Source organism: Misgurnus anguillicaudatus, chromosome 22, assembly GCF_027580225.2.
Source record: "Misgurnus anguillicaudatus chromosome 22, ASM2758022v2, whole genome shotgun sequence".
Taxonomy (NCBI): Eukaryota; Metazoa; Chordata; class Actinopteri; order Cypriniformes; family Cobitidae; genus Misgurnus; species Misgurnus anguillicaudatus.
The window spans coordinates 35,358,330-35,374,036 of NC_073358.2; the positions used below are offsets into that span (position 1 = coordinate 35,358,330).

At 36.3% G+C, this 15,707-nt stretch overlaps 2 protein-coding genes across 7 annotated transcripts in view; one reads left to right on the forward strand and one right to left on the reverse strand.

Annotated features, from left to right (window-relative positions):
* slc4a5a (solute carrier family 4 member 5a) overlaps window positions 1-12,968 on the forward strand; it is a 40,209-nt gene extending 27,241 nt beyond the window's left edge. Inside the window, 9 exon segments of the mRNA XM_073860671.1 lie at window positions 1,087-1,200; window positions 1,293-1,454; window positions 1,675-1,853; window positions 4,144-4,214; window positions 5,973-6,043; window positions 6,556-6,729; window positions 7,173-7,346; window positions 9,881-9,936; window positions 11,662-12,968. Of these exon segments, the coding sequence (XP_073716772.1) occupies window positions 1,087-1,200; window positions 1,293-1,454; window positions 1,675-1,853; window positions 4,144-4,214; window positions 5,973-6,043; window positions 6,556-6,729; window positions 7,173-7,346; window positions 9,881-9,936; window positions 11,662-11,842 (1,182 nt within the window). The 3' untranslated portion in view covers window positions 11,843-12,968.
* ogfod2 (2-oxoglutarate and iron-dependent oxygenase domain containing 2) lies at window positions 1,038-15,666 on the reverse strand. 6 transcript variants are annotated; one of them, XR_008643010.2, is made up of 14 exons: window positions 15,228-15,666; window positions 15,093-15,149; window positions 14,878-14,988; window positions 14,704-14,803; window positions 14,348-14,472; window positions 14,002-14,259; window positions 13,402-13,573; window positions 12,241-12,326; window positions 11,590-11,789; window positions 7,143-7,250; window positions 6,616-6,721; window positions 4,094-4,221; window positions 1,558-1,902; window positions 1,038-1,419 (listed from the first exon to the last, which is right to left on the reverse strand). XR_008643010.2 is itself a non-coding variant. In XM_055199221.2 (8 exons), the coding sequence occupies exons 1-8, from the start codon at window positions 15,339-15,341 to the stop codon at window positions 12,193-12,195; spliced, it is 1,071 nt and encodes a 356-aa protein (XP_055055196.2). In that variant the 5' UTR covers window positions 15,342-15,666; the 3' UTR covers window positions 12,186-12,192. The 6 variants fall into 6 exon arrangements, 2 of the variants coding, with proteins under 2 accessions (XP_055055196.2, XP_055055197.2); XR_008643011.2 differs by having other exon boundaries at window positions 1,038-1,448; XR_008643013.2 differs by lacking the exon at window positions 12,241-12,326.
* Between the last annotated feature and the right edge of the window lie 41 nt (window positions 15,667-15,707).

Sequence of the window (15,707 nt, forward strand, 5' to 3'; positions counted from 1 at the left end):
ATTTGTAATTTCAAAATAGTTGTTCTGCTCGTTGAGTGATCCTATGTGCATCATGTGTCTTGCCGAATTCAGTGCCTGCTGCAGACGCGTCTAAAGGGTTTATAATAATAGAGACGCTTGCATTTGACAGATACTCGCACAATCTCATACGTAATCAGAGTTACTGTTAAAAGAGTGTCTTGCGTGTTTTTTGTGAACGTGAGCATCTCCTTTATCAAACGGTTTTGACGCGTATGCAGCAGGCACTTATTTTGACAAAACACGTGATGGACATGGTTTACATGACGCAACAAACACATATTTTGAAAACACATGACACTCCGAACACATCCTTTAAATTTGCATCTCTCGGATGAGCAGTCACGAGCCAACACTGTTTAAGAGTTTATAAACAGAGAAATAAATAGATAGGATTTTAAAAAATTCCCCATTTTGTTTGTTTAGTTTGTTTGAAAGCAAAGGCTCTGTTCTGACATTTAATATATTTGTATGTTTTTATATTTTTAGAAGACAATTTTCCTGGAAGGCATTTAGTGAAACAAAAAATGCTGGCGGGCAACTTTAAAAATAAAAAAGGCTGTCAGGGAATGAGTTAACCAATAAAATCAGATCTTTCCAATTTACATAAACATTTCCATGTCCAAACCATGGAGACCATCTCCAGCTTGAGATTTGTAATTAAATAATGATCTTTTTTACATTCTAGGGTTATTTGCAAAATTTAAATGTTTTACAAGATATCAAGGTCCTTTGAATTCATGCAATCTCATTTGTATGTTTTACTATGATCTGCTTTCGCCCCTGTGATGTTGTGGTTAGGGTCAGGGCTGAGGTTTCATTCATGTTTTTTGCATAACCATACGTTTTTGTATTATTCACATCATATAATTCATACTCAACCACCACCATGTAAAATAGATATGTTTTCTCATGAGATCAGGTTGGTTGTTAAAAATGAGCAAAACTGAAATAGAAAATCCTCTTTCTCTCTATATAATCTTCTTGTTTATAAAGAAAAACAGCCTTAAACTACACAATTTCTTGCAGTTTGTTTATTCATATTTATTTATATCCTTTTCTTTCCAGCTGAGGAAATTGATAAGTGACTTTTCCATCTTCATGTCCATCATGACGTTTGTGGGCTTGGACATGCTTGTTGGTCTAAACACACCCAAACTCATTGTGCCCACAGAGTTCAAGGTACAGCAAGAGTACATAGAGTACCAATCCCATACACTTAATACCAATTTTTTTCTCAGTGGTGTATTTTATGTGCTTTATGATTCATGCAGCCCACTCGTTCAGATCGGGGTTGGTTTGTGATGCCGTTTGGAAAGAATCCGTGGTGGGTTTATCTGGCAAGCTTTGTTCCTGCTCTTCTTGTCACCATCCTCATGTTTATGGATCAGCAGATCAGTGCTGTCATCGTCAACCGCAAGGAAAACAAGCTAAAGGTATTAGTTCAGAATGGTTTCACACATTATCCAACTTTCAACACTGGGATCACTTTTATTTATGTTTTATCTTCTATAAAATCCTCCATACTTGTATTCTTACCATAAAACGGAAACCTGCGGTTAACTGTCTTTCTCAAAAGATTCAGTGGTGATGAGTCGGACCATCCCTGTTCAATTCATCACTATTGATTTTTTCCATTCTCTCTGTCTGTTAAAGAAAGCCTGCGGGTATCATTTGGACCTGCTGTGGGTGGGCATTCTGTTGGTAACCTGCTCGTTTTTGGGTCTGCCGTGGTATGTGGCTGCCACCGTCATTTCCATTGCCCACATCGATTCACTTAAAATGGAGAGTGAATCCAGTGCTCCAGGGGAGCAGCCACAGTTCCTGGGTGTGAGGTGAGACAGGCATAGCAGCTGCATGTTTTTTTTTCAATATACCTTCTACCTGTAAAAACAAAAAGGGGTGGGTACATATACATTAAATGAAATATTGGCCATTAAACAACACTTAATGTGCTCTCTTAACTCTTTACCCGCCATTGACGAGTTAACTCATCAATTAAGGGAAACCGCTTTCCTGCCAATGACAAGTTATTCCAGCTTTCCGCAATAAAGCTATAATCCACCAGGTGACGCTAGGCATGGGCCGTATAAGATTCTGGCTGTATGATAACCTTTAGCAAAAATACCACGGTTAGTACGGTGTTGTGGTATTGCCATTGCAACACTAAAATGTGTTATTTTCAAATGCCAGTTAAAAATAAAAGCCTTCAAATTATAATATGCTTTCAAAAAATATATAATATTTTTGTAATGTTTATTAAATGTAAACATCAAATCAGTCACATGACTTGATGATTTACTGAATTTTGTATAAACACAGCTCATACCTTTGGAGACAGTATAACAGAATATTTTAGTGGTTTTGAAACATTGATTTTTTTTAAACCTCGGTATACCTTAAAACCGGTAACCGGCCCATAGGTGATGCTCTTCCGCAACTTATTGTATTGCCATATTGTGTGTCTTAAACAAATTTCTTTCAGGACAATAAAAGTTTATCTTATCTTAACTTATAAAACCCGGCCTAGGGCAAACAGCTGTATGTCCTTGTAAGTTTTGAGGATTGCTCCGCATCTCATCCTTAACAAAAGTCCTTCACAAAAATTGAATTATCTTAGCTTTATGCTAAGAGTTAATTGCTGCAAAAATATCTGAAGTTGTTTTGTTCACATGCAGTACATCTGCATGTCTGAAAAACAAAGTATTTGGAATTTAACATGTATTTAAATCTTTAAATGAACAGAGCATTTTAAGGTTTTGCTAAATGTAAAATATATAATGCATATACTCTAAAAAATGCTGGATTATTTTTAACCAAGTATTGGGTCAAAAAAGGACAAGCCCAACACAGAAAATTTATATAATTGACCCAACATTGACTAAAAGCAGCCAGCATAGGTTAAATCGCAACCCAAGGGGCTGGGTTTCCCTTTTTGACACAACGCTGGGTTAAAAGTTACCCAGTATTTTTTCAAGTGTATGGTATGTAATTTATATATACACTGTTTTAAGGTCAATATAAATGTTGTGTGACTGACCATTTGTACAAAAGGTCTCATTTCTTTGCATCCATTGAAGCAAACACGATGCTCAACTGCATGCTGTCATTACAGCAGATACTGAGTTTGATATGCTAATAATATAATTTGATTTGTAACAAAATAATATATAGGGGTGGACAGAATTATGTGAACACCATATGGGAAATAACTTATATCTCTTTAATCGATATAAGGTTGCCTTTAATACAGCTGCAAACCTTCTGCGATAGATCTATACCATTGAATATCTGAATACTGTCCAGTGTAATTTTGTACCAGACCATCAGTTTATCTTCCAGTTGTTTGAGGGAGGTTGGAGTAGTGAACCTGCTTCTCACATAATTTTGGAGACTTGATTTTGAAACACATAGTAGTAAGGGTGTAAAATTAACAGATGCTCCTGTAAATGAGCGCCCATGATTTGGCATCTGTGGAAATCTGACAAGCCATTTCACAAGTTTCTTGTTCTAACCACTGCTGAACATAATTTGTTCTGGCACAACCTTGTTTTGGCATGCAACTTAAATTATATAATGTAACAAAAGATAACCACAATGATTGTTTTTCACAATTAAAAAAAACCTTTTGCCCACTGAAAAAAGTGATTCATTCAATTTACTCAATTTTTCAAGGTAAGTGGTTGCAATCAATTTATTTAAGCTACATTTAAATAAAGTTTTTTATTTTATTATTTTGTTTAAATGTAGCTTCAATAAATTGAACCACTTTTTTCAGTGTACGAAAGCAAAAGGCAGCAACTTAGTTTTTGGTAGAAAATGAGTTATTGATATTTTTGGGACATTCGAGACCTCATTTATCATGTGGATAAGTATCTTGAGTCAATTTTGTTGTTTCCTCAAGAAAATGACTATATTAAGAAGAAAAAAACTGACAACTAAAGTACTAAAAAGTCTAAACTTAAAGTTAAGGTCTTTTGCCTTTGTAGGGCATAACTGGTGTCGTATCATTTTGTCCACCCCCTCTTTATGCAAATGAAGTTATATCGCACTGTACAGAGAATTCAAAACATACGTTACACATCTCAGCTTTTCCCTTTCTGACTGTTTCTCCTCCAATTCCAGAGAACAGAGATTGACAGGAATCCTGGTCTTTGTTCTAACAGGAGTGTCTATCTTCCTTGCTCCCATCCTGCAGTTGAACTTGTTGAAATGACAGATTAATTAATACTGACTTGCAATGATTAGCATAATAATGTTCAAAGTAGATGTCAATGTATGCCTCATTATGCCCATTTTTACAAGATGTTATATACGTCTCAGGTGTGGCTAGAAAGTGTTTGCGAAGTTTCAGCTTAACTTCAAAGATCATTTTTATTGCATGTCCAAAATTTGAGTGGGAGCAAAAAAGCATGTTCATGTTTGTACCTTTAAATGCAAATGAGCCACTGCTTCTCGCTTTCTTACCGACTGACAGTGAGTGCTGTATCTTTAGCCACACTAGCGCTATAATGTGCTAATAAACACATAAAAAAAAAGCTTTTGAGTAAAATTAACCAGTCAGTCAGTAATCTGGGCGGGGCTTAAAGGGACACTCCACTTTTTATGAAAATATGCTCATTTTCCAGCTCACCTAGAGTTAAACATTTGAAACATTACCGTTTTGGAATCAATTCAGCCGATCTCCGGGTCTGGCGGTATCACTTTTAGCATAGCTTAGCATAATCCATTGACTCTGATTAGACAATTAGCATCGCACTCTAAAATAGCCATAGAGTTGCGATATTTCTCTATTTCCTATTTAAAACTCGACTCTTCTGTAGTTACACTGTGTACTAAGACAGACGGAAAATTAAAAGTTGCGATTTTCTAGGCAGATATAGCTAGGAACTATACTCTAAAGGGGGTCGCACACCGGCCGCGCAGCTCAGCGTCGCGTCGAGTCGCGTCTAGGACAACTTGGAGGCATCGCAAACCGGAAGTGCACATTAAATAGCGCGAGCTTTGTCAGATAGCGTCTACTTCAAAATGCTAAATATACGTTAGCAGCCAATGTTAATCGTTAATGATTTGGGACAAATATGATGTTATTTTATGTTAAACTATGTGAGTGGCGCTCTGTGGGGAGACAGGAATTTGAGCAACTTCCTGAGTCGTAGCTGTGCGGCGCGGACAGGCGCCACCTGTCGGCGTCAGTGTGCGTATACTCATAGAAAGCAATGTGCGAATGAGATTTTTAATTCTGTCGGTTTTAGTACACGATGTAACTACAGAAGGGTCAAGTTTTAAATAGGAAAAATATCAAAACTCTTTGGTTATTTTTGAGCGCGATGCTAATGGTCTAATCAGATTCAATGGATTATGCTAAGCTATGCTAAAAGTGACACCGCCAGACACGGAGATCGGCCGAATGGATTCCAAAATGGCAAAAATCAAACGTTCAACTCTATTGGTGCTGGAAAAGAGCAAATTTTCCAAAAAAGTGGAGTGTCCCTTTAATCAGTGTGACGTCACATTAATAAAATTAAATGAAGATTAAAAATAGTGAGGGTTTTGTTCACACACTGCCAACACACATTTATGTCCAAACACCTTGTAAATGTGGATTTAGCATAATATGTGCCCTTTAAAAGCTGCAAAATTTTATGTCTATATCAAATTTTATGTGTTTATTAAAAAAACAGAGGGGCAACACAGCATGCAGGCTGAAAATAATCTTCAATTGGTCAGATGCGATAACTCTTACAGCTATGACATTCAGTGTTTATTTTTTGGGACATCAAATATCATTGTATCATGTTTTAAAGGTCAGACATTTTATAACGATAAAAACATATTTGACTCATTGCTATGTTAAAATCAAGGGCATATGCAGCTACATCAGTGCCTCCAGTTAAAGCCCTGAAGTTTAACTGCTGTTACTTTGAAGTCTAAAGTGATTTTTTTCTGCTTGTAGTTCATTCCTATGCCTGTCTTGTACGGAGTCTTCCTCTACATGGGTGTTGCCTCTCTCAGCGGCATCCAGGTTAATATCTAAAGATTTTCCAATTCTTTTTCGCCCACATTCCTGTAGCGTTGTCACCTATCATCTATACGGGGAAAACTTATTGTGCAGTACAGTCATGCTATATCTCTGTGTTTGGTGATTATAAATGAGTGATTTATCCACACTGTGACAGTACGAGGATGTGGGAACTCATATTTGTATGCTGCCTGGGTTTACCGAAGCAATTTTGAGCTGCATTTTGATGAGGCTGTCAGACTGCAGTGGCTTAGCTCTGATTTGCCGTGTTCTTGTGATCTACTTTAATGTTAGCTAGATGAGAACAAGAAGAAGACAAAAGCACTGATGGGCTTTGATCTGCGATCTTACAACACGAATACAATGTCGTTTAAATATTAAGAGATTTAAGAAATACTCAAGTGGTTTAAAAACAGCAATGTGCACTTTTCTGTATAATCATGCAATTCCCTCAAACTGTGGGTATGAAAAGTCAATAATGAGTATTAACTAATCACATATTTTGTCTTTCACAGTTCTGGGACAGAATTAAACTGATCATGATGCCGGCAAAGCACCAGCCAGACTTTGCCTACCTGCGTCATGTACCCCTGAGAAGAGTCCACCTGTTTACATTGGTGCAGATTGTGTGCTTAGCTCTGCTCTGGATCCTTAAATCCACATTCCTGGCTATTATCTTCCCTGTTATGGTATGAGAGCATATTATACTGTATCATCATCTTTTTATAGCACGAACAATACCATAAGCATTCATGTATATCACTATTATTAAAATGATATTTGTTTCCATAAAGCTTCCTGAATATAAACTCTTTTGTTGGAATCGTATACCTCATTACTTTATACGATTTCAATTTGTAGGTAAATTGCGATGTGAGAAAAAACGTGACCCTGTCTGAGAAAACCAGGCTAAAGTTTTGTATAACTGGAGCATTAAAGTTTGAGCTTCAATCAGTAAACTGTCAGTATATTTAAGAAATCAAGGTTATATTTTTTACAGAATGTTCTTGGATGATTTTATATAGAAAACAAAAGCTGGGGTTTCATAATTTCTCCGATTTACTTGAAGTTTGAGGGCGACAAACATGCATTAAAGACACACACAAAAAGTTTCCGCCTCTCAATCCCACAGATTCTTGGTCTCATGGTGGTGCGTAAGATGTTGGACATGGTTTTTTCTCAGCACGATCTGGCATGGTTGGACGATATCCTACCCGAGAAAGAAAAAAAGAAAAAGGAGGATGAGAAGAAGAACAACAAGAAGGATAAAAAGAAACTTAAAGGAGGGCATGACAGCGAAGACGATGTAAGTGTTTTTATGCGTAGGCTTGAATGGGTGATGGGACCGACTGCTGCGTCGCTCAATGTAAGAGTAGCTCTGCTGGAACCAAGAAATTTTTTTTTATTTGTGATATTTGTTAAAGATAAGGATTAACTGAGATCCCCTCTAGTCTTCTGGATCTCAAAACAACGTTTTGAACTTACTTTGAGATTTACACCCAGAGTTTTCAAACTGGGATCTGTAGCAGGAAATGAGAGATAAATGAACCTTAAAAAAAATTCTGTCTTTTTTCTCTGAAAGTTTCTGGGAAACCAGAAACTTGTAAAGTTAATTTATCTCTCATTTCCTGCTACATACAGACAGTACTGTGCAAAAGTCTTAGATTGTTGTTTTAGAAGTTTTAATGTCCATCCATATTTATTTTTCAATCTATTTTATTAAAGGCGGAGTCCACGATGTTTGAAAAACGCGTTGGAAAAGGAGACGGGCCGACTACCAAAACACACTTATAGCCAATCAAATCAAATAAAATGCCGGGTTGCGTATGTGTGGGGCGGTCTATCAACAGAAGGTTCAGATTCTATTGGGGTAGGGGGTTTGTTTAGGTGATTTCAAATATCAACATTGGCTTTCAAACATCATGGACTCCGCCTTTAAGATACAAACAGAAAATACATGAAATATGTACAAAAAATTAAAACTTACATTTTCAGGACTAAATGTCTTCTTTAGGCATCGTCTGTGTTTGGTGTGACCTCTCTTGGCACTAAACACATCTTGAGCATTTTTTTGCCGAATGAAGTAAAAATTAGGATTTAATTTCGGTTTAAGAGATTCTGCAGTTTCCTGCTATTGCTCAAGTGGAAGGGGAGTTTACCCTAAAAACTTGACACTTCAGTTTACATTTTCATACAGTTTTTAATACTTTATACACATTTCCTGTATTTTCTGGATGTATTCTATTAAAGGTGCAGTGTGTAATTTTTGAAGGATCTCCTGATAGAAATGCAAAATAATATACAAAACTATATGATCAGGGGTGTATAAAGACCTTTTTATAATGAACCGTAAAGTTTTTATTACCTTAGAAGAGACGTTTTTATCTACATACAGAGAGGGTCCCCTTACGTGGAGGTCGCCATTTTGTGCCGCCATGTTTCTACAGAAGCCCTTAAGGGAAAAACCTTTTAACTAAGTTGTCTACGACGATAACATGTTTTTCCGGTGGTGGCTACGTAGCTTCTCTATGCATTTCAAAAGCAAGGGGTGAGCAGTGTACTGAACCGTTGGTTGCAATGCGCAACTTCACCACTAGATGCTGCAAAAATTTAAACACTCCACCTTTAAAGAAACTGAGAAACAATTATATATGATCACTATAGACCATTTCATCGGAAACAACGTGCGGTGACGCGATACGCGTCTGGTCCGAACTATACTTCTGGTTTTAGTTTTTTAATGGTCTGACTATTGGCTAAACTGAACTCTTGAACAAATGCCTCGTCGAAAATAACAAATGTTTTGGTTTCCTGGGTAATCTACGTGTTTTTTTTTGCTTGTTATATAAATAAACTAAGTTTAAAGTACTGTTGTATTTATTCTTAGCAGAATTTACCGGAAGTTACGTGTTGACCACGGACGCCGCTTGTTTACTGCTGAAACCGCCTATAACATTGCACAAACAACAAATCTAATTGTGGCATGGTGGCCTAAGACTTTTGCACAGTACTGTATATTTCAGAATAATTTATATTTGCTTTGCATCTTTTACTGCGTTTTTTCATAATAGAGTTCTTAAAAAGGTACTTTTAGTTAGTAAGGAATCTTTGTAAAGCTGCTATGAAACAAGATTTATTGTTAAAGTTGCTGGAATACAAATGAATTTGAATTACAAATGTTTGTCTTCAGGTTAATACACCCAGCTTTACTGTAAGTGTAGCTAATTATTTTATTTATTGAAATTTATTGAAAAGATTTCTGGTACAGGGTATACAATCCTCTATCCCAGACAAAAAAATAACTAACAAATATATATATATATATACATATAAATTGATTTTTACATTTTATAAAAACATTAATTTCGTCATTTTGACCATTTTTCATAACAAATTTTTCTAACAATCATAAATAAATTACAAAAATTAATTACATTAATAAGTAACATGCTTTAAAATTATACATATTAATTTTATATGTGTATATATATATATATATATATATAGAGAGAGAGAGAGAGAGAGAGAGAGAGAGAATTTTTTTTAAGAGTCTGGGATATAGGATTGTATATCCTGTACCAGAAATATTTTCATAAAATTTCAATAAATAAAATAATTAGCTACACTAAAAATAAAAATATGTAAATTGTATTAGGAAGGGGGCCCTTTGTATGATCCTTAGCATAATAAAGTTTGAAAACCCCGATTTACACTATTGCTTTGTGTTGCACTGGTGCCCCCTTTTGGTAGAAAAGTTTCATGAGTGAAGAAAAATACCTTTAAGATTGTAGACATGCCATTGATATATTTACTAATCTTTATCTGCTCTTTGGCCTACAGGACAAGTACCACCATTATTCAAACTGCACTCCCAATGATTCAGACTTGGATCGCAGGTACTGTGTGCTCAAACTACACGTTCCCTACCGTGACCTCTTACAGGCGCCAGACTCCAACTCAGAGTGGGCAGCACGATGCCAACCAGGCAGTTACCAATACTGATAAACACATCCTAGTGCTCATAGATTTGCATCACTCGACTAACTTGCATTTAACAGTGGTAGACTGCTCTGAAACTTAAATAAAAGTAGATGCTATAGACTGGAAGCTGCTCAGAATATCAGATGTATTATTGCTAAGTCTCGTAAATAAAGCGATGCAAGCCTAGCATATATATGATGAGTATAGATTTTCTGATTAGTGCCCTTGCCATGTGCTTTTGAAGCAATGCAGATAGGATTTTTTCAACCATCAGTGATTTACTCAAAATGCTAGAATAAAAAATGAATGAGGTATACGTATGTTTCATGTTTTCTTACATTTTACACTTGGTGAAATAGCACACATAAATAATCATAGATTTCAACACGAATATACTGTAAGTATATAATATGTACCGACCTGTTTTACTTTTTTGCTTTAAAAATGAGTTTTTAGTAGATATAAGAATATTCTGTAAGTGTACCTTTTCCAAAAATAGTTTATCTGTTGATATAATGCTTGTGTAGCATGCAAGTACATTAGTTCATTCAAGGACTTTTGGTTGTTTCTTTCTCCTGTGTGATTGCGGTTGTCCATTATGAGCTTGTAGGATAGGTTAAAATGTGATGTGGCCAATTGTTTTTGCTTTATGAAGGTTTTGATGCATTATCTGCCACCCATCTCCTTATCTTTGTGTGCCTGTTTGCATAAATCAGTTGGGTTTCATGTCTGCATTGCTTGTCAGGGAGCATGGTATGGATTATATTGTTTGACAGTATTTACCCTAGTGCTTTTTCAAAGATAGCTTTGATAACGCATGAAAGAAATATAGGTCCTAAACCCCTTAAGATAAGCATGCTAATTCATCTTCTTCAAAACAAGTTCAGTGTTTAACAAAAGTTAAAGAGTCACAGAATTTAATCTTCACAGATGAATACAAATTTTGTCTTTGTTTTATTATGTGTTTACTAAAAATATAAAAAGCCAAATTTGGACTTCAAAATTCATTAAAGCAACACTAAAGAACTCTGGCTCTTTGCTCCCCCTACAGGTTAGAAGCGTAATTGTTCATTACCACTGTCGTAAATACTGCAGCATAGCTGGCTCTGATTGGATTGTAGGTCTGCCGTAAAGCAAGTTTTTGTAGTTTTCACTCGAACTACAGGACCGCTACCCGACGGTTGGAAACTTCTTTAGTGCGGTTTTGGCCGATAGAGGGCTGCAAAGCGAATGTGAAAGTGCCATTCACCCTGTTTTTTTTTAGTGGATGAACCACTGAAACTTTTTTGGAAACGTTATTTTTAGGTAAAAAACACTCTCTGGTGTTGCTTTAAAAGTGCTTTCTCTTCTTTTTAACTTGTTGGACAAAATGTGTAAGTGTGATGAACTTTTGTTAAACACAGAGCTTATTTTTTGCAATAATCCAAAAGTCTATGGGAAAAATGTATAGACGTTTTTTTGGAAAAGAACCAGTGTCCTGCTAACTTCTGGGTTAGTCTACAAAAATCCTTACGGCACTCCATATAATATATACTTCTACATCATCCCAAACCTCAACTGTTCCTCACCTTCTCTACTCTCGTTCATCCCTATCCCACCACTCTTCCTCACTCTTGTAACTGGACGTTGCCATTCCACAGCATCACTCTACACTTGAAGATCTCCTGTCCGTCATCCCCGGCGATGCCAATGGCTAGAGGGATGTCCTGTCCTATGCCTCAGGTGAAGATTGAGATGGAGTCAGACTATGACGACACAGATGTTAATCCTAGAGGCAGGCACAGGGAACAGAGGGATATGAGCAGTGAAACAACGCTGTAATGAAAGAAGACTGAAGGTTGACGGTTCTCCTGTTCTGACACAGCCTGCCTCGGCTTCTTTGGAGCTCCCATGTGGCTAAATCGTGTTCATGTTCAACTTATGAGGATAAAGTGTGGATCAGCAATTTAAGAGACATTAAGAACTGCATGTGGCATTAGAATTTGACCAGCATTGAATATATTTTATGTTATTTATTTTAAAGAAAAAAGAGGTTATAGAATGAAAAAATATATATTTTAGGTTTGTGTAACTATGCATAAAACATAACAGGGTTGAAATATTTTCTTAATACAAATGAGAATATATATATATTTATACTGAACCTTTTTTTAGTTTTTAACTAGATGAACTTATATTAAAGATTCCAATATCTTTGAAATGATGATTACTGGGTATACCTGTGGGTCTTTAGTGTTGCCGTTCTTCAAACAATCATTTGCTTTTCCTTCCTTTCCCTCTATTTTCCTGCTTATGACACCCAAAACTCAAAGTTGGGGAAAAGAAACAACCAAAACATTACCTTTGAAATAACAAATGAATCCGTTTTTGGTTTTTATTTTCTTTGCTTTGCAGTTAAGGAATGTGTATATGAATTTCCGACAGTATTAATGCAATCTCTGTATTTTGTGCCAAGTGTGAATATGTTTACTGTAAATGGATGGACTCTGGAGAAAGTGAGAGCAGTTTTGAGAGTCAGAAAATCTCCTTTATTTATTTATTTATTTTTTTGAGAATGAGTTTTGTAAAATGTATTTCTCAAGTGAATTGAGTAAACCAATAAATCTCTCCTGACAACTTTAACTCTTCATACAGAAATAAGAAAGCCAAAATGTGTTTACTTAACTCTACATGTACATATGCCATATTCCTTTTCAATTTCGTCTATACTGTATATTAATCATTCATCCAAAGATTATATTCCAAAATAAAGAGATACATTTATTAAAATTACTTTTAATAAATAATTAAAGATACATTTACAATTAAGTAAATATTACCATCTGGTGATTTACACTTGAGAACATAAAGCTACCCATAAACTTTTGGTTTGGATTTTGTAAAAGGCACAATAGACCAAATCCAAGTTCATGCAGGGATGCATAATGATTAATCGCGATTAATCTATAGCAGAACAAAAGCTCCTGTTTACATCATATATGTATGTGAACTGTGTATAATAACTTTGTATAGATAAATGCACACACATGCATGTATACATTTAGGAAATATTTACATGTGTATATACATTTGTATATTTATGTATAATTTATATTATATATAAATACTTAATATATTTTTTTTCTTAAAATTATACATGCATGTGTGCGTATTTATATATACATAATTATTATACACAGTTCACACACACACACACATATATGATGTAAACAAAAACTTCCACTCTGCTATAGATCAATCGCGATTAATAGTTATGCATCCCAATATATGAACTATATAACCTTATGTTACATTACATGACATGTTACTACTAGTTTCGTCAGAGTCCATGGTGAAGCCATCACCGTATCCATCGCTCTCAACTAGTGTGGGTTTCTTACCACACATGGGGCAGAGTTTGTTCCTCTCACGTGAGGCTCGCATCCATATAATCAGATTCCATCGTGTACCTGAGGAGATGGGCAAAGCTCCATGCATGTGCTGGCCCCTGTGAAGCAGACCCTCGGTTACGTGATGCTCCACCTCCACACACTCAGTCTCACTTAAAGGAACCTGAAATACGCACAAAGACACGCACTTTCAGGACATTGTAAAAACATTTTTACATTGCAATACTAAGCTGCATGCTTGTGCTGGCCATCTCCCCACTTTTTCACCAAAACTGTCTATATGAACTAATATATTGTATAATCATAAAATAAAGTCTATATATAATCCTTTACTGGTTGTGTTTTTGGGGTGGGTTGAAAGTTAAAAGCAATGCGTGTATCAACGCATTATGATACACAAGGTAAGCATATTACCAGGTAACTCACCTGGTTATGGACAACAAATTTGTTGAACAAAATTCTATGATCGCATATTTCAGCATTGTTTTAAATCATTCTCTGGGAAATTTGACATAAAACATTGCCTTTATCATCAAAGTGATAATCATTATGATCAAGTTAAGGTGTAGTCCATTTTGTAACTCTCAGTACCTGTCTCATATCTCCAAAGAACAGGTTCCCCTCCGTAAACTCTTTCCCCAGTGAAACGTTGAGAGTGACTTCAGCATTGTCGTAGTGATAGCTAAGGTCCAAGTCTTCATGCATTGCGTATTTCACCACGAAAGCTTTGTGACTGTCCAGACAGTTTCCCCCACAGTCACTGAAGAGCAGAGCTGTGAGTGGGCGCAGATAGACCTCTCTCAGCGGGGTGATGAAGCTCTCATCAAAACCCAGTTCATTAAGGAGAATCTGTATTTATTTAAAAAGAAATGACTAGTATTATGGGGTATGCTGCTAAATGAATGCAGTCAGTGAGTGCATAGATAGATACTATTACCCCATAATTGTTCATGGTGTTTGGTCTCCCCTTCGGTGCATGCGACTGTTCAAAATGCTCCAGCTCATTTATAAGGTCCTTGCAAAATTCCCTTCGGAATACTGGAAACCGATAGACTCTTTGTGCTGCAAAAGATCATTAATTCAACAAACAACAGAATTTCTTGACATCACAAGGGGAGCCAAATGTCAATAACCTATTTATTTTCACATGCTTGCAGAGAATGGTTTACCGAAACTAAGTTACTGGGTTGTTCTTTTTCACGTTTTCTAGGTTGATAGAAGCACTGGGTGCCAAATTATAGAACTTAAACATGGAAAACGTCCGATTTTAAGATTTGTGAAGGATCCGCCCACCTGCCTCTTTCTGGATGAGCTTAATCAGTCCATCTACTGTAGCTTCACTTGAAGAACAGTACTTCACCATCTGTAGAAACTCTGGGGCCAGGAATGACTCCTGCAGACAATATAGTAAAATATTTAAAATAAATGGGAATCACAGACTGTCTGTGCTGCTGACTATATACTTACCTGTAGATTATAAACATGTTGATGTAGAGGTTTATAGATTTCCTTGATGGCAGCAGTCCTCTCTGCTGACTTCAATTCATGATTCTGTCGTCTCGCGATTTCTGCATGAATCTATGGTTGCACAACTCAATAAATATAAGCACCAGCTTACAGCTTTGATGATATTTATTTATGCAAGCATGTTTTACTGTTTTTGCTCTTGAGGTCTCACTTACCTTTCCAAGCAAGTCGCTGAACTGAGATTCAGTCACGCATCCTGAACTTCTCAGGATCTTATAACGAAAATTGCATGTTGTTCAAACAGAAATGGCTATGAATTAAATATTAAGACATTGCTGTATATCACTTACGTTTTGATAGTCCTTCTTGAACTGGCTCTCTGAGACAAAACGGACGTGCAGTTTGTATTCTTCAAGAAAAATGTTATCTGTGACAAAGCAACTGCACGTGTAAAATCTCTTCATGGTGACATCAGACTACGTACCGTTGTATTATACAACGTGTTAAACCTTATAGGCATGCGGTTTTCGTAAATAATTACGGCTCAGGGAACATTTTAACAGAATTACTACACATTACTAGTGTGTTCTGGGAGTTGAACCGTGAGGTGCGTTCGACTTTTTGCGGTCCTGCGCAGATCTTCTAGGTATATGACATCAAATATCGCGAGAACATGTTTTTTGATTCTCACACGCAGGACGTTCAAATCTCTCTCGCGATACTTTGATGTTTAAAGCCGGTTGTACTGCGCAGCGATGAATGATACCCAGAGGCCCGCCCACGAATGATTGTTTTGGTCCAACAAGAAATACTTCCGTAGGAAAACCACT

What these genes read in the sequence shown, in the direction of transcription:
- ogfod2 (XM_055199221.2), bottom strand. Translation starts at nt 15,341, where the DNA reads ATGAAGAGATTTTACACGTGCAGTTGCTTTGTCACAGATAACATTTTT. An exon ending in TCAAGAAGGACTATCAAAAC is followed by an intron (nt 15,150 to 15,227) that starts GTAAGTGATATA and finishes TTTCGTTATAAG; the next exon opens with ATCCTGAGAAGTTCAGGATG. An exon ending in TCTTTGGAGATATGAGACAG is followed by an intron (nt 13,574 to 14,001) that starts GTACTGAGAGTT and finishes TGCGTATTTCAG; the next exon opens with GTTCCTTTAAGTGAGACTGA.